Here is a 22,356-nt window from a genome sequence, read left to right on the forward strand (position 1 = left end):
AGGGGCAGACTTGGCAAGGTCTGATCTAGACGGGCGCCAGGGCCTCAAAGGAGTTACAGCTTCAGTTCCTGGGAAAAACGGTTCCTTCCACCCCCACCCCACCCCACCAGGAGCTGTGGTTATCAGTCCTGAGGCAGATGTGTCTGAGGTATCCCGTGTTCTTTAGCCAAAGTTGTCCGACTTAGCTCTCTGCTGACCTTGGCCATTTTCTTCTGCAAACAGTATATAAGATGCTGTATTTCTTAATGAGCTGGCTTGGCATGAGACATGGTTTGTGCACGACCACCTAATCCTAGCTTTCTGTGTTCTCTGTCTTCCCATCTACTGACCCTCCCGCTTAGGACTCTGTACCTCCCTCTCCCTACCCTCTGTCTCATCTGTTTTTGTTTTTTATCATTATTATGTGTCTGGGGTGGGTGTATGTAAATGAGCTGCCTGCTGTGGGCTGGGTACAGGACGCAGGTCCCCTGCAAGAGCAGAAAACGCTCCTAACCACTGAGCTGCTTTCCAGGCCTAGGACTGAAATTTTTCGAAATAAAAAAATATATATATTATTTTCATTTTCACACATATATGTGCATGTATATATATACGTTAAATATTCTTATATATATTTTTATGTCATCTATTTATGTCATATATATGACATAAAATAAACTTAAATTATATAGCATCTTGAAAAAGTAACACCTTGTTACATTTCTAACTAAAACCATTAGCTTTCAACTGCCACCTAGGGGCTGAAGAGTTAAAAGCACCTAAGAAAACCATCTAGCAGGATCTGACCCCTTCTAGCAGGATCTTCTCCCCACTACTGCCCACTTGTTGGGTCCCATAGGGCATGCAAATAATGGGGAGCAGACCACAGGAGTCTAGAAACCAGCAGCAAACTTTATTCCAATCACCATGGGGAACAAGAAACTTCCAGTTTGCTGTGGGCACAGGTCAGAGTTCGGGCTTCTGACACTGTGACAATGGAAACAGGTTTTGAGCCTCTTCTTATACTAAAAATCACTCACAGAGATCCGCCTGCCTCTGCCTCCCAAGTGCTGAGACTAAAGGCGTGCGCCACCACTGTGCATCCCAGGATGTCTGCCTTTAAGGCAGAAAACGCTTGTTAAAGGTTAACAGTAATTGTCAGCTTCAATTCCCCAAAACATGTTAAGGCTTGCAATTTTCTATTCTGGACTCTTCACATTCACTCAAGCAACAGCGACAGAAAGGCCCATCAAGAAAAAACTGGTTCCTCTGGTCAAGCAGACGGAATCTCTGTCTTGGGTGGAGCCCTAACATTCTGAACTACTCAAACATGAATTGATAATCCAGTTAGGCTATTCCACCGCCTGGTCAATGGCTCCTGGGGAGGCAGGACCACCCTTAGAAAGCCAGGCTCAGCTGGGCAATGCTCAGAGAGAGGTGGATCTCTTAGTTCGAGGCCAGCCTGGTCTATAGAGTGAGTTCCAGGACAAGCAGTGATACACAGAGAAACCCTGTCTCAAACAAACAAACAAAAAAGTCAGGTTCACCTTAAGCTTTCTTAAAGAGATAGGTGGAATAACTATCTCTTTAATGAGATTATATATATTTCCTTCCTCTAATCCCCAACACACACACACACACACACACACACACACACACACAAACACACACACGTTAGTATTCAGGCATCTGTACTGACCTGCTCTTGAGGTCCTGACAGGATACGTCCTCAGCTGCACCCACTGAGAGCACCTTTTGTGTACATTCACTATGTTCCCTTTTAAAGGGCCCTTCTCTCTCTCTCTCTCTCTCTCTCTCTCTCTCTCTCTCTTTCTCTCTCTCTCTCTTTCTCTCTCTCCCTTTCCCTTCCTCTCCCTCCCTCTCCCTCTCTGTCTCTCTGTCTCTCTGTCCCTCCTTCTCCCTCCCTCCTTCCCACCATTCTTGTCACCAGGGACCAGTCTATGCCTCTTCTCTGTCCCCTTCTTTCCCCCTTCTCTCTCCTCTTCCAATAAACCTCCCATGTGAGCCCTCTTGTATGGCGTGACTCTCTCTTCCACCATTTTTAAATAAATAGCTATACCCAGCACGGTCCCAACTAGCAGCCGTGAGTTTGGGTTGGTGTACAAACTGACACCATGACCGCTCCATGGGGGAGGTTTTTATTAGAGATATGAGAGAGTGAACAGTCAGGCCAACTGGAAGAGTCCAGAGCAGAGAGAGAAGCAGACTGAACACGGCCAACAGACTGGTCCTGGCCTCTAGAGAAGCCGGAGTGGAGCAGAGAGACGAGGGGGAGAATAGAGAGAGCAGAGAGATAGCAACAAAGAGAATGAGCTGCTGTTGGGGGGGGGGGAAGCCCCCAGCTGGAGGGAGTTTAGGGTAAGGGGGAGGTTAGAAGGCTTAGTATGCTAACTTGGAGGGAGCCTGGAGGCCAGCGAGGGCTTTGGTTTGCTAATAGGCACCACAGACAGACATTTTGGAATTAGAGGAAACGGAGTTTCCTTTGGACTTGCTGGCTGAAAGCTTTTTCTTTATTCTTTCTTTCATACTCTGTCCAGACCTCCATGTTCTTTTTCTGGTGGGCTTCCTTACTGTTTGGTTGAAAGTATCATTTCAGCCCCTAACATCCTTATCAAAAGAAGTCTGGGATGTTTGGTTGGAAGCGTCACCCCAGCTTCTGGCATTTTGGAATGTTGGGTGGAAAGTTCAATTTCAAGCCCCCTTCCCTGGGAGTTGCCTCAGTCCAAACTCTATCTCCGAGAAAGCCCGCCAACCGGTGACCCCTCCCCAGATCCACCCCTATTCCTTAACTTTCTGAGAGTCTAGCCCCATGGCAGAGGTACTGGTCAGAGCCATGTTTATTGCCACAACTCTATGGAGTTTCAAGGTTCTGCCACCACCAAGAAGCAAGCTGTCGGCTATTCATAAACACCTGCCACAAATTGGCACACCATGTTGGGCACCAATATGTTGTATGAGGACGCTTGTGTGTTCCCAGCTGCCCAGACTCCCAAAATAATCACACAGAAACTGTATTAATTAAATCTCTGCTTGGCCCATTAGCTCGAGCTTCTTATTGGCTAACTCTTACATCTTAATTTAACCCATCTTCATTAATCTGTGTATCCCCACGTGGCTGTGGCTTATCGGGTAAAGTTCCAGCATTTGTCTTCAGCAGGGCAACATGTCTTCTCTCTATTCCGCCTTCTTTCTTCCAGTATTCAGTTTAGTTTCCCCGCCTACCTCTGTTCTGCCCTGCTATAGGCTCAAGTCAACTTTCTTTATTCATTAACCAATAAAAGCAACACATAGACAGAAGGACTTTCCACACCACAGCTCCTTCTCCATTACCATGTCTGCCTGTATGCCACCATGTGCCCCCATGATGAAAATGGACTAAACCTTTTCAAACTGTAAGCTGAAGACAGACGCTAAAAAGAAATCCCACACTAGCTCAGAATTGAATGTAATAAAGAGTTATTTATTTAGAGGTAGACTCACAGATCACAGTCCTCTGCTCAAACGGGAAATAGTAACCAAATCCCACCTAATCCCGGTGCTGGAAGAGAGAGGGAGCATGTGCTTTACATAGGCATTTATAGTATAAGGCCACACCCAAGTGGATCAGTAACTTAAAGGCTACTGGCTGTGGGATTTCTTACAGCAGTAAGCCACTCCAATTAAATGTGCTCCTCTCTAAGAGTCATCATGGTCATGGTGTCTCTTCACAGCAGTAGAAACCCTAACTAAGACACCAAGCTCCTTTAGTTCCCAAGTCTGGGTGTTCCACTTGCAGTCAGCTGTGTTAGTCTCATCTTACAGGTGGCATAGTTTCACGGCCCCTCTCACAATTTCCCCAGTGCTCTGTAAACTCTGAGAGCAGGGCTTGACTTTATTCTCCAGCCTCCAGCTCTGGTCTGGCACATGATTCTGTGCTTAGGATATAGAATGGGTTTTCATTTTCTTGTATGTATAATAAATGATTGGGACCCACGAGTGTGACTGTTAGATTTAGAAGTAAAGAGACAGAAGGCAGAACGAGACCAGAAACTGACCTCAACAGGTGAGCCTGTTTATCAGTGCACACAGAGAGGGACAGCCTATCTTTCTCAGGTATGAATGGGTCTGCAAGAAGAAAAAAATGCTGCTTGGGTCCCTATATAGCGGTGACTGAGAGGTTTTGGAATGAGGAAGTTGATGCAGCTGTAGGGGGCTATGTGAGGGTCTTCAGTTTCTTCTTCCTGGAATTGCTTACTTCAAGAAAGACAGATTACCTTGGGAAATGGGCTGTCCCAGCAGACATCTCCTCTGAGTTGTGACTGACCTGTTGCGCAAAGTCAGATGTCATCGCATAGGAATCCTGTTTTTACTTTGGAGACACTCTATCATTGACACAGGACAGTAATTCCAGCATGTAGGAGGTAGAAGCAGGGGGATCAGGAAATAACGGGCTTTCTGGAGAGGTGGAGGCCAACCTGGACTGCATGAGACCTTGTTTTTAACTAATCAATTATAAAGACATAAAACTATTTCAGTTACAAAATCAAGAAACAACAAATTCGGTGCAACGATCCCAAATTTGCAGAAAATCTTTTTATCCTTGTGTTTGCATTGCATTGCTCAAATTCCGGACGACGCAGGACTTGGCCTGGTGGGTGGAGCAAGGACTACAATTCCCATGAATCCTCTGGGTACTACGTAACTCCTGCCAGACAAAACCGGTACAGCATTTCCTAGCTAGCTTTCCGACGCTTCGTAAAACTGAGGTAACGCAGGCTCCGCAGCGAGTACAAAGGTACCCCTCACCCCCAGGGTCTGAAATGGGTGTTAGGGCTCTGACTCAGCCAAAAGGACGAGGTTGCACATCCTCCATTTTTGCAGCTCCCAGCCATGCCTTCCCACTGCCCTTAGTGCCCAGCACTCCGGTCGTTCGAACAATCTCCCTTGTCCCTCCGCTGCCGGCGTAGAAGCCGCATTAACCCGCCACGCAGTGCAGAGGCGGTTTTGGGGTGCGTGGGGAGGGTGTGTGGACCCAGCTCTCAGTCCTGCGCCCTTGGTCTCTCCGCAGCTGATGCTGAGGGCGCAGTTGGCCCGGTGCATGGTCTCCATGGCCACGCGCGCGTGTGTGTCGCGGGACAGCACGGGATCGGCGGCTGGCGGGCCAGTGGAGGCCGCCATCCGCGCCAAGTTGGAGCAAGCCCTGAGCCCCGAGGTGCTGGAGCTGCGCAACGAGAGCGGCGGTCACGCCGTCCCGGCAGGCAGCGAGACGCATTTCCGTGTGGCGGTGGTGAGCTCTCGGTTCGAGGGGCTGAACCCCCTGCAACGGCACCGGTTGGTTCACGCGGCGTTGTCGGAGGAGCTGGCTGGGCCGGTACACGCCCTGGCCATCCAGGCGAAGACCCCCGCCCCAGTGGAGGGAGAACCCACAGTTGGACACTAGCCCCCCCCTGCCTAGGTGGAAGCAAGAAAACTCGAGGGACCTCCTAATACCAGATTGGGAGAACAACCATCCGAATGGGCCGAATGAAAATAAACCACTAAATCACTACTACCTCATACCTTGATTTGTATGGACTACTACCCTTTTTGCTAACATACACCATGCAGAAGCTCCAGACCAGTGAAAGCTAAGCTAGAGAGAGCAGCTACTCAAAACTGCCCTTGCGTGGGCTAGTCAAGAAGAGCTGCCTGGTCTGATGAGTCGGGAAGGGCCATGAAAATAAAAGAGCAGCTGCCTCGTGGGGTCAAAGCCGTGTTCTTAATATGTTATCATTGTGTGTGTGATGGGGGTACATGACACCACGGAGCTCATGTAGAGGTCAGAGGACAACTCTTGGGAGTTTGGGAAATTGAGGTCATCAGCTTTGCACAGCTGTTAGGCCACTTCAGGCATTTTTGTGAGAAGAAAATTACGTGTAGACTAGAGAAGGGGTTCACAAAGAAGTGAAGTATTTGGTTTTTACTAGGATACCAACAGGCCAGGCAGTGGTGGCACACGCCTTTAATCCCAGCACTCGGGAGGCAGAGGCAGGCAGATCTCTGTGAGTTTGGGGCCAGCCTGGTCTAGAAGAGCCAGTGCCAGGACAGACTCCAAAGCTACAGAGAAACCCTGTCTCGAGGGGGAAAAAAAAAGGATACAAAGATGAAACCAGAAAGGAAGAAATCCCTGCATCTGAAGCAGGAAAAGAGCCAAAACAAACACAGCCTGGTTTTTCAAGGGAAGTTCAGGCGATGCTTAGAAGTGGCTTTTCAATGCCCTGTATATACGGACATTGTCAGAGAAAGGTGTTGCCGACCATAGCTTGGGCCGAGGACGAGGCTCAGTGGCAGAGCACATGACTAGCTCCTCTGAAGCCTTGGGTTTAATCCCAGCAAAGCAGATGTGTATGATATGTCTTAGTATATAACCTTGACCGTTTCTGACTCTAAGCACTTTCTAGATTGGACCTGTTGGGGCAGTTATAAAGGTTTCAGAGCCCCGTGTAGTGGTGCACGCCTTCAGTCCCAGTATGAGGAGCAGAAGCAGGCAGATCTCGTTAAATTCAAGGCCAGGCTGGGTTAAATAGTGAGGCTTGCCTCAAAAATGAGTCAAAATATAATGTGGTTTGATTAAAGAAGCAGTGGACTAGAGTAAAGGGGATCAGGAGCAAGCTGCAGGCTGTGGGAATTCCAGAAAGACACTGCTTAAAACCGGGGGCTGGAGAGCTAGTTCAGCACTTTGGTGCACTTTCTGCTCTTCCAAGAATCCAGGTTTGCTTCCCAGCACCCACAAGGCGCCTCACAACCCGCCTAACTCCAATGGCAGGGTATCTAATGCCCCCTTATGGCCTTGATGGGTACCAGGCACGTGTGCATATACACATGTGCAAGCAAAACACTTGTGCACATAATGTAGAACTTTAAAATAATTCTGAGGCCTCTCAGCTTCCTCAGTGCTCCCCCCCATCCCCGGGAACCAAGGACCTAACAACTACACATGCACGTACTAAAAAGTTGGGAATTATCCATCTCCCCAAGTCCTTGTGAGTGTTCTCCAAATAGAGCTCTGTTCCCGAAATTGGGACAAGATAACCCATAGATGTCCACAGATGACTCAGTTCCTGGGAAAGGGGCAAAAGTAACCCTCAGATGTTCCCTCTTACCTCATCTGATATGGCAACCGCTCTCCAGCCCTGGCTCCAACCACTTGTTATTAGAAGCCCCCCCTGAATAAGCCAATCCTAATAATTGGAAAACTGCCCTCGAGTTTCCCCCCCCCCCCCGCCCTTGTTTCTATGGCTTTTCGCTTTAAAAATGGCTTGTAACAGGCATTTGGGGTCCTTGGCATTGAATGCTATTGAATGCTAAGTGACCCTACTGCGATAGAATTCAAATCCTCTTGCTTTTAAATCAATTGAGGTGTGAGAGTGTATTCTTGGGGTGACTCCTCCTCGGTAGTTGGACTTTAGAGTTCAACAATAAGATGCATGTTTGTGTTACTTTTTGCAAGAACAACAAGGGCTCTTAACCCATAGAGTCACCTTTCCAGCCGCCATAAATAAATGTTTTTTTTAAACAAACAAAAATGTATATTTGAGGTATCCTATTCCACAAGTCAAGACTAATAATAGAGGGGGTTTGTTTATCTTGGCTTTGGAGAAGGAATAGTTTCACCAACACTATTTTACCTTCCCCAGACTGTCCAGGTGCAGTCAAACGCGAGTGGAGAGGCCAAGAAGCTGACAGAGCCACTCTGAGGTTTAAGGATTTGTACCCTTTATTTTTCAGCAGTATTTTTCATTTCGTTTTTCACATCAATGAATCAGGTTTAGGGTTCCCCAGGAGACGAGAAAGTGGATGTGTCTCCCCTGGGGCTGTACGGGAGAGGGCTACGTCCAGCAACGGAATGGTGAGAGAGGGGCACACACGAACACTGGGCACTGGAGGAAGAAGGCAGTCCTCTGAGCAGACACCAGAGTTAAACAGTCACCACCTGGTTCAGTGTTACAAAATCAGGGAATGGCCTTGGGGGCGAGGGCACCAGACGAAGCGTGAGGAGGGCGAGTTTGGATTTTCTTTGTTGTGGTTATTTTAACTTCCTGTTAGCTTTTTAACATTGTACAAACAGCTAAAAACTCGAACACAGCACAGCTACAGAGGGGGCGTGGGGGGGGGAATACCAAAGAAAGCAGCCACACTGGGTAGGGAGGAACGGAGAGGCAGCTCTACCTACGGAGGCTGTTCTGTGGAAGGGCGAGATGGGGAAACTGAGGCTTCTGGTCCCTGCATTAGGGGTCCCTCACTGCCCAACCTCTATAAGAAGGGTTGAGGGGAGGACCCCTGCTTCCTGCCCCTGCCCCAACTCCTTGTGCTTTTGGATCTGCTGGTTTGACCTTATGCCTGGTTATTTTCCCTTTTTTCCTCTGGTTCCCTGCCTAGGAGGACAGGTCAGGTGGGAGGGCTGTGGCTAGTGGGTGGAACCTCTCTAGAGAAGGAAGGAGAGTGAGGCCTTGTCAGATGCCCCCTAGGTCTCCCTAGATTGCAGGACTCTCATCCCAGCCTGGCTAGTGCTTCTCCCTCCCCCCACCCCCCAGCTCCAAGACAGAAGACTCTGGGAGGTAATGGAGAAGAACAGTGTTGTGTGTGTGTTCACTGACACTACCACCCTTGGCTTATATGTGAACAGTATAGTGGTACCTCTGCCCCATGGCAAACACACGCACATTCACACACACATACACACACACATATATATATATATATACACACACACAGAGTCCTGCTAAGCTGCCTCAGAACTTATATATAAATAAGAATCAGAAAACTAATTCCATAAAATCCAGGCTTCACATTTGTAGCCTGAATTGAGGTGAAAATGGAGGCCAGAGGGCTGAGGTTTATTGCTACTCCCCAGCATCCTTGGGAGGTTAGACGGCACCCAAGGCCCTTCCCACTCAAGAAGTTCTTTTGGTCCAAGCCTCAGCCCCCAACATAACTCCATACCTGTGGTTCATCAGGGCCTAGGCAGAGGGAATGAAGGGGAAGGCAGAAGTTCTGGAACCCCTGGAGCAGGGAAACAAGGGCTCCCCACTAACACTGGGGGAGAGAAGGATGCAACCCAACCTTCTCCGGTGCAAAGTCAGGTGGCAGCAGGTGGGGGGTGCCTCCTCCCAAAAGTGGGATGAAGGGACCTTCCCTGTAGTCCCTGCCCATCAGGATCACACACATGCACACTGGCACACACAGCTAAGACACCAAACACAGGGGAGTGAGGACCAGGACGGCAGGGCAGGGAAGGGATCAAAGGAATTATTGGTCTCACAGTGTGCCTGCCGTCCCTAAAGTCCTGAGCCCCTCTCCTCACTGCAGTACCTGCCCCCGGGTCTCTGGCAGCTTCAGGGCCAGAGAGCTACCAAGGGCAAGGGCAGCGGAGGCAAAGAGGATAGGAGCAGCCTTGGTGATTCCCACAAAGGATGTGAAGATGCTGATCCCCAGAACTGCTGCCAGCTTGCACAGGGCATTGAGGAAGCCAAAGGCGGTGGTCCTGCTCAGGAGGCCCCAGTGCCGAGCCACATGGCCGTCGGGGCCCAGAAGAAGGAAGACAGGCAGGTGGAAAAGTGAAGCCGGGAAAGACGGCCAACAGTGTTCAGGAGAGGGAAGGAAGGATGGAGGAATGAGGGGAGGAGGTGGAGAGGCAGACAAACCGGGAGACAGAGAAGGAGACAGAAGCATGGGGTTAGTAGTTAGGAGTACAAGGAATGAACACAGAAGCTCCCAACTGTTAGGGGGAAACTCAACAGGGATGTGTGTCCTGTCCCTAATGACATTCTTCCCATTCAGCCCCCCACTTCACCCTACTTCCCCCGTCCTGCAGCTCCTAAACCTCCTCCCCTGCCCCCACCACACTACCTCTTGTCCGAAGGGTAGAGTTCAACAGTCAGCACGTCCAGCGCGTTCCAGGATGCAATGCTGACCCCCCCCCCAAAAAGGCAGAGCAGAGCGATCATGGCTGACTCGCTGTTCCCAAAAGATAGGAAGAAGCAGGAAACACAGGACATCACGCTGGAACCAGCTGGAACCAGAAGGGAGGCAATGAAACCCAGCCAGCTTGCTTTGAGACACCTCCAGGTAACTGTTTCCCAAGGTCGTCCTCAACGCCTGTGCTTGTTACTATCGGTAGCAGTAACAGCCATTTATTCAATACCAGTTTTGAGACAAGTAACTTGGCGACTCAGATGTACCTACCTGAGACAACAGCCCTCTGAGAGAGGTGCTGCTTTTTCCTACGTTGCTGGTGCAAGCTCACGCAGGGCATAGCCTGCCCAAGGTAAGTGGCAGAGCTGAATTTCCAACCTATAACCTCAGAATCTGTACCCTACTTGCCTGACATTCTCTTTAACCCCCTAGAGTAACTTCTAGGCAAGAACCGCCCCCATTTTGCAGCACCCCTAAATAAAACATGAGAGGAAAAAGCTCGCCCTCTGGCCCATCTCTTCTGCGGCAGGAGGTGAGAAGCCTACTGAGAGCCCGCCTCAGCCCCAGCTGCCTCGATGCTGATCAGCACCCAGCCCTCATCGCCTTACCAAGCATTCTGAGCCTGCCAATCTTGTCCATGAGTAGGGCAGACACGATATTTCCAGGAAGCACAGCCAACGTCCCCAAGAAGCTGACAAAGTACACCATGTAGGCACCTTCACCCGTTCCTGTCACATCGAGTGGGCAACCTTCCTTATTGTGCAGGAATGTGCTGTTCACCAGACGACTGTTCACGAACTTGTACTTAAACAGGTCTAGGAGGTCAAGACACAGAGCAGATGCTGAGGTGGAAGCAGCTCCCACTGATGGCTTAGGGATCTGCTGCATTTGTGGAAGTTAGAAGTCAGGGGCTCTCAGCATTATCCCCGGCACCCATTGCAAAGCATCAAATGAGATCACCATGGAAACCAGCAATCTTTCAGCAGACCATACTCAAGAAACATGGCGTGTCTGAGGCTTTGCTAGTCTTTGTTTCTTGTTTGTCCCTTTTGTCCACCTGAGCTGGCTACAAACAGGAGCCCTGCTGCTGGCCTAGGAACTGCTTCAAAAGAAAGCATTAAACATGAATTTTAAAGTCCTACCTTCTCTACCCTCTCTCTCTTTCTCTTTCTCTGCAAGGTGGAAAAATCTTGCACAGTACTCTATTTTGAGGTGAGATACTTCAATCTCACAGAGCTACCACACAAAACAGTTGTCTAAGACCATTGTTTAAAAAGTAGATTCAGAGGGTTTTTTCTTACATATTTTAAAAAGATTTATCTTAGTTGTGTGTGTGTGTGTGTGTGTGTGTGTATACCATGAGCTCTCAGAAGCCAGAAGACAATGTTATATCCTCTAGAACAAGAGTTACAGGCAGTTGTGAGCTGCCTGATATGGGTTCCGGGAACCAAACTTGGATCCTCCGCCAGACCAAGTACTCTTAACTGCTAAGCCATCTCTCCAACATGCTTAAAGATTTGGTTTTGAAACAAGGTCTCATGTAGCCTGGCCTGGTCTTAAACTCGCTATTTAGTAAACTTGAACTCCTGATCCTCCTGCCTCTACCTCCAGGGTGCACTACCATCCCCAGCTTAGCTGTTTTGTTTGTTTGTTTCTTACTAGGGACTGGAACCAGAGAGTATCACACCAGCTGGGCCAGTGCTCCACCCACCACTCAGCAACACTTTCGGCCCTTTTATCTGTTTTCATCTTGAGACAGGATCTTATAAAGTTCTGTGAACTGGCCTTAAACTCTCTCTGTAGCCCAGGCAACTTTCAATCTTCCTGCCTCAGCCTTCTACAGAGGGGGATTACAGGCCTGTGCTGCTAGCTGAGCTAAGAAAGATGGGTGCCATGATCCCCAGTCGATCAAAATACCCAATGTTCATTATATGTCCGAAATCACTGATAGTAGGCAGTAAGTGACTCCAAGGCTCCAAGGGACTTTCAGCTTGAGAATTGTAAGCTACAGGTTAAGGAGGCCTCCTTCTCCCTTCATCCAGGCCCCAGTCCTTGGGCTGACACCCACTGGCCACCTTACCAGTGTTATAGAACACAGTGTTGATGAACGTGCAGTTGCGGAAGAATGTGTTGCTGGACGTGACGTCTTCGAAGTAACACTCCTCAAACAGGGAATCCTCAAAGGACACTGACTTCAGACGCAGCCCGATGAACCTGCGGGACCATTATGATGAGACACGCCCCCTCATTCTCAGCCCTTCACTGACTTACTCCCCTAAGCGTACAGAGATCATCAGCACTGAGAACACACAGGCTTTGCCCCAAGCCAACCTATCTTGGGCTCAGACTCGTCACAGTGACAAGAAATAACAAGGACAGGGAAGAGCGGCGTTGGAAAGTCCCCACATACTTGTCATTGAAGTACTGCCCCCCTCGGTGGATCTGATTCTCCAGCGTGAAGTTAAATGTCACATGCTCTACGCGCTCCCCTGGAAACACTTTGGTTCGAGCTGCATAGTCCACAGCCTGGAGATGGCGGATCATGTCAGGGAACCAGACAGTCAGACCGTAGTAACTGGAGAATCAAAGGCGTGGAGTCAGACAGGACAGATAAGAAAGAGCCCTATCAGAGGGAGGGATGAACACTTCACCTGTGTGCTTACCCCCAGCCTCACCCCCACACACCCCTTCCAGGACTGTGGTTCTGGGGGCTTTAAGGTCTGCTTCCCAGGTATTCCCTCTTCCTCTGCCACCTCCAGCCCCTCAGCTTGTCTTATTCCCCGTCTCCCTGAGGATTTAGATTCCCAGCCACCCAGTCCCATGTGTCTCCACAATGCCATGCGCTATCTCACTGCATACAGCCCCACCACGCAGACTCAAGAGCTAGCTTTATCTAGTCCTGGAGATAAACTATAAGGACCATAGTTTGTCCTTAAAACTATAAGATGTGCTTAAAGGAGCGCGTCTGCCTATACTACTGCACTGTCCACACGGGATAAAAACGGATACCCGCCAGCTTAAATTACAAGCTTGATGAATTTGTTAAGTCGGGAACCCGGATGAAGCATGGCGAGGATGCGGACAGACAGCATCTTCCCTCATTATCTGTCCTTCATTTCCAGTCTCCTCGCTCTCTGATCCACACACAGCCCTCTCACCTGAACGACATGGTGAACCACACACCCATCATCATCAGAGTGATCCGCCGGTACTCCGGACTGAAGCAGGAGAGGAAGTTGCCCCACACCTACAAGGGATACCGTGAGCGCCGAGGGTGGCCACACTGCCTTCTCTACTCACAGCCCCCATTTTTTTGTTTGCTTTCCCACCTCCCTCAGCTCACTTTCACCATCACACGGCCAAGTCCCCCGCCCTCCATTTCTCCCACTCCCTTATCCTTCTCCACCATTCAATCCTCATTACCTGACCCCCCAGGCTCAAAGCCCGGACTCCCCAGCGCTGGTACCAGGTCCCTGTGTCAGACTGAATCTCAATCAATTCATCCTCCTGATGAATCGTTTTAATGTGGGTGACCTGGGTCAAGCAAGCAAAGGGGTGAGTTGTGATACACTATTTCCCACCCCACTCCGCGTGTCTCTCTCGCAGAAGCAAAGTGAGAGACAGGGAGTGGACATAATGCCCGCGGGTGGGGGTACCACTGAACTACAGTGCGGGCTCAGACTGAAAACAGGCATCCAGAAAGGGTCTAACAGGGGGTTGTAGTCAGGACAGTGGGGAGAGCAGCACTTACTGAGAAGACCCGCTCCGGATGGCCCTTGGCTCGCATGTTGGTGTCATGAACCTGCTTCAGCACCATCCAGGCCTCATCATGCTTCCCATTCTAGAACCACAAGTGTAATTCCCAACATGCACTTCAGGGCTCCCAGATCCAGGGTGACAGAACCCATCCCTCCAGTTCGTCTTCTAGGATCCCAAGAAACAAAAAGACTCCCAGCTGCCCTGCAACCCTAACCTATGGGGACACACATCAGCCCAAGCTGGGGTACAGCAAGGCATGATCAGACTCGGGCGAGAGTTGGGGTGGGGGTTTGCAAGGGAATAGATGCCAGCATAGGTCCTAGGTATTTCTTCAGTAAAACGGAAAGGAAAAACCTAAGATGTGGAAAATGATGGTCAAGCATGTGGCCTGAAACGGGGCCACATCCCAATCTGCACTAGAGACAGGTGCAGTTGGAGGGGGTGGATCCCAACCTGAGCCTGCAGAATCTTAAGCCACCCTTAGATGAGCAGGTTTCCTGAGCTCACCAAACCCCTCTGGAGACACAGTTTAAGACAAAGGAAGCAAGATACAGTCCCCTAGAGTCATGGGCACAGGAAGGAGGAAGCGGTCCCAGGGGTGAACCAACCCCACAGCCAGCATCTTTGTCCCCTCCCCAGCCCACCAAAGCAATCCATTCACCTCTAGGAAGAAGCGGGGACTCTCTGGCTGCGTAGTCAGAGCCCCGATGGCAAACACAGAGGGGAAGGCACAGACGAGGACGAAGACCCTCCAGCTGTGGAACTGGTAAGCCGAGCCCATCTGGAAACTCCACCCTGGCAGACAGCCACAGAATCAGCAGAGGAGCAGGAAGCTGAGTGTTCCCATCACGGGGAGCACAGCAGAGGTGGGAGGACGGAGACTCTGGGGGACTCCGGCTTACCATAGTGGGGAATGATGGCCCAGGCCATTGCAGCCGCATACACTCCTCCGATCATCCAGAACATACAGAGCCAGCTCAAATGTTCCCCACGTTTCTCCTGGGCCAGAAACTCCGAAAAATAGGAGAAGACAATGGGGATGGAACCGCCAATCCTGTACAGTTCAAAAATTAATATTAGAAAACAGCCATCCTCCCAGTCCCCTATCCCAGCACTCTGAGTCCTCAGTCCCCGCCCCCACATCTCCACCTCAGACATTACATCCTACAAGCTCTTCTTGCCATCAGCCACCTAGTCACCATTCTTAGGATGGCAGGAAACAGGCAAGCAGGTCTCAGGGCAAGAAAAGAGCAAGCGTTAAGCCTTGCAGGTGACTAAGACTCGGGAGAGGGCAAGGTTGAGGCCCACTGGACCTCAGTGTAGATCTCAGAGACAGAGTTAGAGGTAAGTTGGAGGACTCAGGGATGGACCAGGCATAGTATTCTGCATATTACCAGACAGGCCTTGGGCAAACATAGCTGGCCTGAAGATGGGGTGGGGAATGGAAAATGGGTTCATTCACTCAATTCACATATATTTAAGGTGTATCCGATATGCCTAACACCGTACCAAGTGTATATTACAGCAATGTCTTTAAGGGTTTAGGATGTGGACACTCACCCAACCCCGGAAAGGAGGCGGCAGAAGAGGAAAGTGCCGTAACCCTGGACGAAGGACGAGAAGAAGGCGAAGACACTATTGACTGAGAGCGAGATGAGCAGGCACTGCCTCCGACCCAGCCGATCAGCCAGGCCGCCCCAGAGGAAGGCTCCCACCATCATGCCTAGGTACACGATGAGGCCTGCAGAGAGGAAGAAACCGGAGGGACGGGAGTCGATATGCCTCAGTTCTCCCAACAGCTGAGCACTGTAGGAGTTAAAACTCCTGGAGCAGAAACTCTGAAGAGCCTTCTAGAAGCTAAGTCTACCCAAAGATGGGTTCAAAGGCAAAAAGGCAAATATTTAAGGAAAACCCTCATCACTTTCCTCCCCCTTTCCCTTCCAATCCCCCTTCCTCTCTCTCCTCTCCTCTACCTTCCTCTCTCACACATAACACTCACCCCCAGCTCACCTAGAAGTAAAATGGATCTGCCCAGATTCCTAGATGTGCCCCGGTCCACTCTACCCTCTCAGTTTGATTTTTTATAATTGTGGTTTTTTTTTCAGATGGTGTCTCACTATGTAGCCTTGACTGGCCCAGAACTCACCATGTAGACCAGGCTACCTGGAACTCACAGATCCACGAGCCTCTGCCTTGAGTGCAGGGACTAATGGGATTCATACACATCAACCCTGGCCTCCCCTCCCCTCCCCTCGTTTCCCCTCCCCCCCATTCCAGTTGTGATGCCCTCAAAGAAAGAGATTTCTTGTTTCTTGGAAAAAGGGTTTCAATACAACATTTCTCCTTTATCCTTCTAGGCCCAGTACTTAGGATCCTAAAATTCCCCTGGTTTATTGTTTCTTTCCAAAAAACATATTGGAATTTATTTTTTAAATCATCTCCAAATTTTGCATTTTATCATTGCCCAAACCAATCCCCAAGAGAGAGACCTGTTCATGGCAAAGCCAGCCCTCTATAATTTCTCAGTGAGCCTTTGGGATTCCTCCTTCTAGATCCCTGTCAGGAAAGGCCATCGAAGACATTCCCAATCCCCAGACACACCTATGTCTGAGATGTCCCTTCCTACACCACTCCAAACAGACCCTTCCCATGGATAGCAGAGCATTTTCAAAACTGTTGTTCTTGCTCTGCAGCAGGGAAAGGCCACTCAGTAACAGGGTAGAAGGCTTTGAAGATACACCGCATAGTAGCCCAGCCCACTATGGCCATATTCAGCAGTTAGACAAACTACCATCCACTCAGACACTATTAGTGAAAGCCCCAACCCAGCCACAATCCCTCTCTTTCACACACAATTTCATTTGCTCGACCTCCAGAAGAGGGGGGGAGGGGGGGTGGTGTGCGGAGGGTCAGTGGGCCTTCTAGGTATATCATGTCCAGCGATTGGGAAGAACTGGGCAGTCCCCAGCAGCAGGGTGTGCACAGGGTTCTTACCTAGCATGCCTTTGTTGGAGTCAGACAGGCACATATCTTTCTCAGCGCTGGGCAGCACGAAGCCCACCACAAAGACCTCGACGCCATCGGCCATCAGCGCCAGACCCAACACGAAGTAGAGTGTCCACTGGAAGCGTCCATGGCCACACTCCCGGAGAATGGTTTCATACTGCTGAGCCAATTCTTCCCGGTCTTTCCGCCGCTGTGCCTCCCCGCGACCCCCAGGAGGGCCCTCCCCATCACTCAAGCCCCCTCTCACTCCAGCCAAGGGTGCCCCATCTGCCATCCGTTCGCCTTTGCCCCCAGATTCTGCCCTGGGAATGCCCTGATATTCTCCCTCGTAGATTTCGTCATCCTCGTCGTGGCCCTCGGTGGCATCGCTGGAAGCGCCGCCTTCCTCCTCATCCTGGGCCCCTTCTCCGCGGTAATAGCCATCAGCAGGGGCAGGGTAGTCATCGTCATCATCTTCCTCCTCGAATCGGGAGTAAGACCTTCGAGAATACTCATCCTGGACCCTGTCCAGGCCCTTCACCACCTTCTTGGTCGCGTGCTTCTTGACTTCTTTGGCGATGTCTTTGGCCCCACGGATGAACGCTGCCCGATCTCGGAAGCCTTCTTCCATGATGGGACTTGGGCGCACCTCGTTTAATCTACCTCCCTCGCTGCTTCTTTTACAGCCTTTTGTTCAACGACTTGAGGGGTCAAGAAGACCCTCTCCCCAGAAGGTATGTGATCTGGTATCTTTGGGCTCAGAACAAGAGGAAGTAGGGCCTGGCCAGTGAAGTCAAAGGGGAGAGTTTTGTTCTGCACCCAGCCCAATATGGGGAGTAAGGGAGGAACCGGGGAAGCAGGGGGGTGGGAAGGGAAGGGGGGCCGGGTTGGAGAGGCCAAACTGATATCTCAGGGAGGGCTGCCTACTTCTCCTCCAGGCGTCTCTGGAGACCTAGAAAAAAGAGAGGAAAAGGAAGTTCACTAGGCTAGTGAAGGAGGGCCAATATGGAACCCCTCTCAACCCAGAAACTGGCTTAGACCGTGTGGAACAAGAAACGCCTCTACCTCAGGACACCAGCCATTAAAGAGAGATGACTGGACAAGCTGACTTTGAGCCACCGAGCAGACAAGCCCCTTGACTTTGACCTTGGAGGGTAGCTCTGCCGGTTGCTCCAGAGCGGCCTTTGCCTAACCTCTGCCCACACCCGATTCAGACCCACTGCGAAGAAAACTCAGGAGAAACTAGAATTCCCTGCTCTGGTCTGATGAGAGGTTCCTACTGAGGCAGAGCTGAGAATGAAGGGTGGACGGACAAGCCCTCCTCCCAGGTTCCTCACGCTCCACTGATGGCTCTGAAAGTGGGTCCTCCACAGTTCTTCCATGGAGGTCTCCTCAGGAGAGATTTCTCCCAATTTAGCCTCGTAGGTAAAGCTCAGCCTCCAGAGTAGGAGAGACTTGGGTTTGGCACGGATTACGGAAGTATGGCATGTCTCCGAGCATCCAAGCCTCGGCTCCCTCTTACTTAATTGGGGAAAGTAAGGGTTTAGCAGCTCAATGCAGATGTGCTGACCTCAGGCCTGGCACAGGGAAAGTGAAGGAACACATTAGCTCTAGTGTCGAGATGGGGAACATGTTAACTCTAGTGTCAAGATGAAAGGCACACAGTGGGACACCCTGCAGTCCCTCCCAGAGATGCCTCAGCTGAGCCACCTCTGCATGTTCTGTAGGGTGAACAGCAGAAAGGGACATCATCAAGGAGAATGCTGGCCGGACCCAAAGTATGTGGCATGTGAAGTCCCCAGCCTCCTACTCGCTAACTGCAGATGGGCAGGCAGGTTGCCCCAGTTCGCCTGAACCTCAATGTCCTTATATTTAACTTGCTGATAATTAACTTGGGAAAATCCATTTCTCAGAGTTGTAAAACTTAACCTCACAGTATAGTCAATGAATATTAGCTTGCTGCCTTCCCTGTTATATTGAGAAGGTACGAACAAAGCAGGGAGGGGCAGTCAGCAGAGGTCCATACTCGGCTGCTGATGCCCAGGATCCTCCCCAGAGCTCTGTGTTTAAACTAATTCCAGTAGCTGGAATGAGTTAGAGCCTCTGTAGACCAACAGGGTAAGGATCCCAAAAGGGAGACTTGGAACCTGGGTAGAAGGGACAAAAAGGAAAATCATGAGTTAAGGAGACACAGCTGCCATCCCCTTCCTGCAGAATGTCACACATAGGCCCCCTTTCGCCTGTGGGGTGGGAGGTCACAGTTCTAGCAAGTGTCTAAGTCTATAGTGGTGCGTGTTCCTCCAGGGTCTCCTTTCCTAATCCTCCTTAATCCCTCGAATTCTTCCTGAGTCGGTGACAGAAAGAGTCCACAAATACCGCATTGCGTAGGCAGCTGGTGGGAAATGAAGGGGGCCTAGGACTTCCCCTTAAAAAAAAAGACACCCCATAAAGGGAGGTAGAAGGTAACCTCCTTCATGGCACCAGAGGACACAGGCCTAGACTCTGAGCAAGATCATTCCCCTAAAATAAGCCACTGCTCCCACCTAGTCAGAGCCTTGACTAATGTCACACACACACACACACACACACACACACACACACACACACACACGTGCGCGCGTGCCAGTGGAAAGGGTAAAGAGTGCTATGTCATTCACAAATGAAGCCCTGGGAAGGACAGATGTAAGCAGCTGTCCAACAGCGACCAGAGCGGTGATGACCCCTGTGTCACCTTTTCTTCACAGCTCAGGGACCAACCATCCTCAGTGCAGGTAATTTCCATCCCTTGCTTTCTTTCCCAACCATGGTCTCCCCTCAAGGCCTTAAGGAAGCACTTGGACCCACCAAGAGCTGTTCCCCATGCCTGTTGACACTGTTTGTCCCTCACAGGTGACTGTGGGGGTAGGAAAGGCTCCCACAACAGTAGACAGAGGCTCAACAGCCACCCCTCTACCCCCCGGCCAGCAGACCCAGGAGAGAGAGAAAAAAGACAAATTCTGAGCTGGTGAGGAAGCGGCGCTATATTTAGCCTGCAGAGCAGCAGAGTGGCTGAGTCTGAGGAAGAGAGACAGCACTGGGAGAGGTGGAGTTAAAGGCGACCAGACTGGGATTCACTAAGTCCTTTAAGGCTGACTGGCTTCACCTGACCGGAAGAAATGGGTCCAGATTTTCTGCAGAGGGTGGAAAGGGCGTATGGAAAGGACCTCAGAAGCAAACCATTCCTTTCAGGACAACTGTTCAGGTCAAGCCAGGCCCCTCATCAAAGCCCTTGATTTGGGGGCTACCCAGGTCAGCCCATCCCATCCCGGGTCATTGGGAAGTGACAAGGTCATTAGCAAGCAGTCATTTATCTGAAGGTTCTCATGGCAAAGGACAAGGGACAGAGAAGGTAGGGCGTGGGGATTCCAGAGCATCCCTTCCACATCCAGCTGGATAACTGGCTCTCCTACCCCTCTGCAGGACCAGCAAGGCTGAGCCTCACCCCTACAATCTAACCCTGGGCTCGGAAGATGGGAGCATCCAGTGTCAGCTGAGAATGCTCACGGAGAGGACAGAGATGCTGAGAGAAGGCTCCCCACATGCACAGGCTTAGAGACTGCCTCTACCAGGATTGCGGAGACCCCCCACCCTCACCTAGCCTCAGCTCTGGCACAAGGCACGAGGTCCTAGGGGTGACTCCACGGCTACCCTCATCCCTGGTCCTGCTGCTGGACAGGTGCCCACCATCATTCTGCAGTCCTCCCCAGCCCCCCTCAGCAACTACCTCCAGCCCCAAGCCCCCCACCTGGGTGCTTCCCATCACTGTCTCTCCAGACTTGCCTCCCTTCCATCCTTCACCAACCCTGCTCCTCTGCCCCTAAGCCACCCAGCCCGGGCAAGAGAGGCAGTACCCATTCTCTGGCCCCAGCCAAGGTCATTTATCATGGGATGGGGGGGGGAACATACGTCAAGGTGAGGAGGGGACTGGAGTCTGAGGGAACCCCAGCTTATCTAACAACCCCTCACCAGGTTTATCTCCAAAGAGTGTAACGGCTAAGGTAGGAAAAAAAATCCTCAAAAATATGTGTGCATGTATGTATGTGTGTATATACATACATATTCATATATGTGTATATGCACATATATATTTATTTATTCAAGTATATTCTCAAAGCAACTGAAATAAATGAGCCAGTCCCCAAACCGATTCCACCACCACCCTCACCCCTACAACAGGGACAGTCACCCTCCTCATAAGCAAAGCATCAGAAATAAAATGGCTGCAAGGCTAGGCAAGGATGCTTCTGCCTTGGGCGGGGTGGAGGTGAGAGGAGAGGGGTCTCACCTGAGCTGGGTTCCCGGGGTCAGGGAGTCCCCGGGTGAGGGAGGGGGGTCCAGCCGCAGGGCTGAGGCGGCAGCAGCGACTGCTCCTCTACCAGGGGAAGCAGCACTGCAGACCTGCCCCCCGCACGCGCTCCGGCCCCGCCTCCGGCCCCCCTCCCCCGCTCCAGTGAGCAACGGGAGAGACCATTGTTGGGGGGGGGGGTGGCGAAAGAAAAGAGGATGGGGAGGGGACTTAGGACACAGAAAAAAAAAAGATGATGAAGGGACTGGAGGGGATTGTCAGGGTGGCAGCGGGAAATGACAGTCTTTCCCGGTCCCTTCCTCCTAGCACAAGATGGACTAAGGGAAGACACTAAGAGTGGTTAGGGGAGCAAATTGGGAGATAGAAAGGCGGTGATGAATGAAGCAGCCCTTTCCTTAGCACCCCAGGCCAGGATGACAGAACCCAGGAGTTCCAGCCCCAGACGCTCTTGCTTTCCTTTTCTAGGGCTCTCTGGAATTAAGAACAACCCACCCAAGGCCACTCAGCTCACAGCCCAGGTTCACCTGACTATGTGAAAGCAGAGATAACGAGGTGTGGTTTCAGTACCCAAGAGCCAGAGTTGGTGACTCCTGGGTCCCTGTCATCTGTCTCCTCCAAAACCAGTCCAGACTGTTTACCACAAGGCGGACCTCCTCCTTCCTTCTCCACTCGGTTGCTGGGAGCTTGAGAAGTGCTGGAGAAGGGATTTGTTTGTTTGCAAGTCTGACCAGCTGGACGGTGTCCTTTCCTTCTACTCTCTCCAGTGACATAAATAAATAAATAAATAAATAAATAAACCCACCCCTCATCATCGATCAGCACCCCTCCCCCTCTTCCAGAGGAGGGTGTGAACTGCCTTGGGTTCTTCTTGTGTCTCTCCCCGTGTCATTGTCAGATGACCTGGACCCTGACAGATCCAAGAGCCATCACTTGGTGACCGTCTTTGCTCCAGAAGTCAGGTGTTTTGAAGATGCACACCCTGCACCAGTCTACTCCAGGTAAGCCCATGGGATTGTCTGCACAGAGCACCAACCAAGATCTATCTATCTCAGATATCCACTTCTGATACTCTATTGGCTTTTAGCCAAGCCCTTGCCTCCGTGAACATCAAGTTTCTTGTTTAACAAATGGAGTGTTTTGGACTGGGTACTACGTCAACTCTTTTTTAGATGTAATACTGTATGAGTCTGCTTGGTTAAATGTCGGTTCATAATGTTGAGATCTATTAAATACCAAAGGCCAGAGGTCTGTGTACTGAGAGATTTCCAGATCTGCTTGGACATGTTAAATTTACTAGGAGAGGAACGGGGACCTAAGTTTCACAATTTAGTGAA

General features: G+C 50.7%; 2 protein-coding genes across 2 annotated transcripts; one reads left to right on the forward strand and one right to left on the reverse strand.

Annotated features, from left to right (window-relative positions):
- The first annotated feature begins 4,676 nt into the window (after positions 1 to 4,676).
- On the forward strand, positions 4,677 to 5,530 carry Bola1 (bolA family member 1). Its single transcript, XM_048427873.3, is given in 4 exon segments — positions 4,677 to 4,745; positions 5,048 to 5,386; positions 5,388 to 5,414; positions 5,416 to 5,530. Coding segments are annotated over 3 exon segments (414 nt in total). The 5' UTR covers positions 4,677 to 4,745; positions 5,048 to 5,050; the 3' UTR covers positions 5,467 to 5,530.
- Positions 5,531 to 7,712: 2,182 nt separating this feature from the next.
- Positions 7,713 to 21,142, reverse strand: Sv2a (synaptic vesicle glycoprotein 2A). The gene is made up of 13 exons (XM_087897752.1): positions 21,002 to 21,142; positions 16,687 to 17,629; positions 15,253 to 15,433; positions 14,595 to 14,746; positions 14,354 to 14,487; positions 13,685 to 13,774; positions 13,357 to 13,467; positions 13,092 to 13,180; positions 12,344 to 12,508; positions 12,014 to 12,147; positions 10,542 to 10,748; positions 9,868 to 10,030; positions 7,713 to 9,502 (listed from the first exon to the last, which is right to left on the reverse strand). The coding sequence occupies exons 2-13, from the start codon at positions 17,306 to 17,308 to the stop codon at positions 9,319 to 9,321; spliced, it is 2,232 nt and encodes a 743-aa protein (XP_087753878.1). The 5' UTR covers positions 17,309 to 17,629; positions 21,002 to 21,142; the 3' UTR covers positions 7,713 to 9,318.
- Positions 21,143 to 22,356: the final 1,214 nt, after the last annotated feature.

The sequence above is a fragment of the Myodes glareolus genome, chromosome 17 (assembly GCF_982192425.1).
Source record: "Myodes glareolus chromosome 17, mMyoGla1.1, whole genome shotgun sequence".
Taxonomy (NCBI): domain Eukaryota; kingdom Metazoa; phylum Chordata; class Mammalia; order Rodentia; family Cricetidae; genus Myodes; species Myodes glareolus.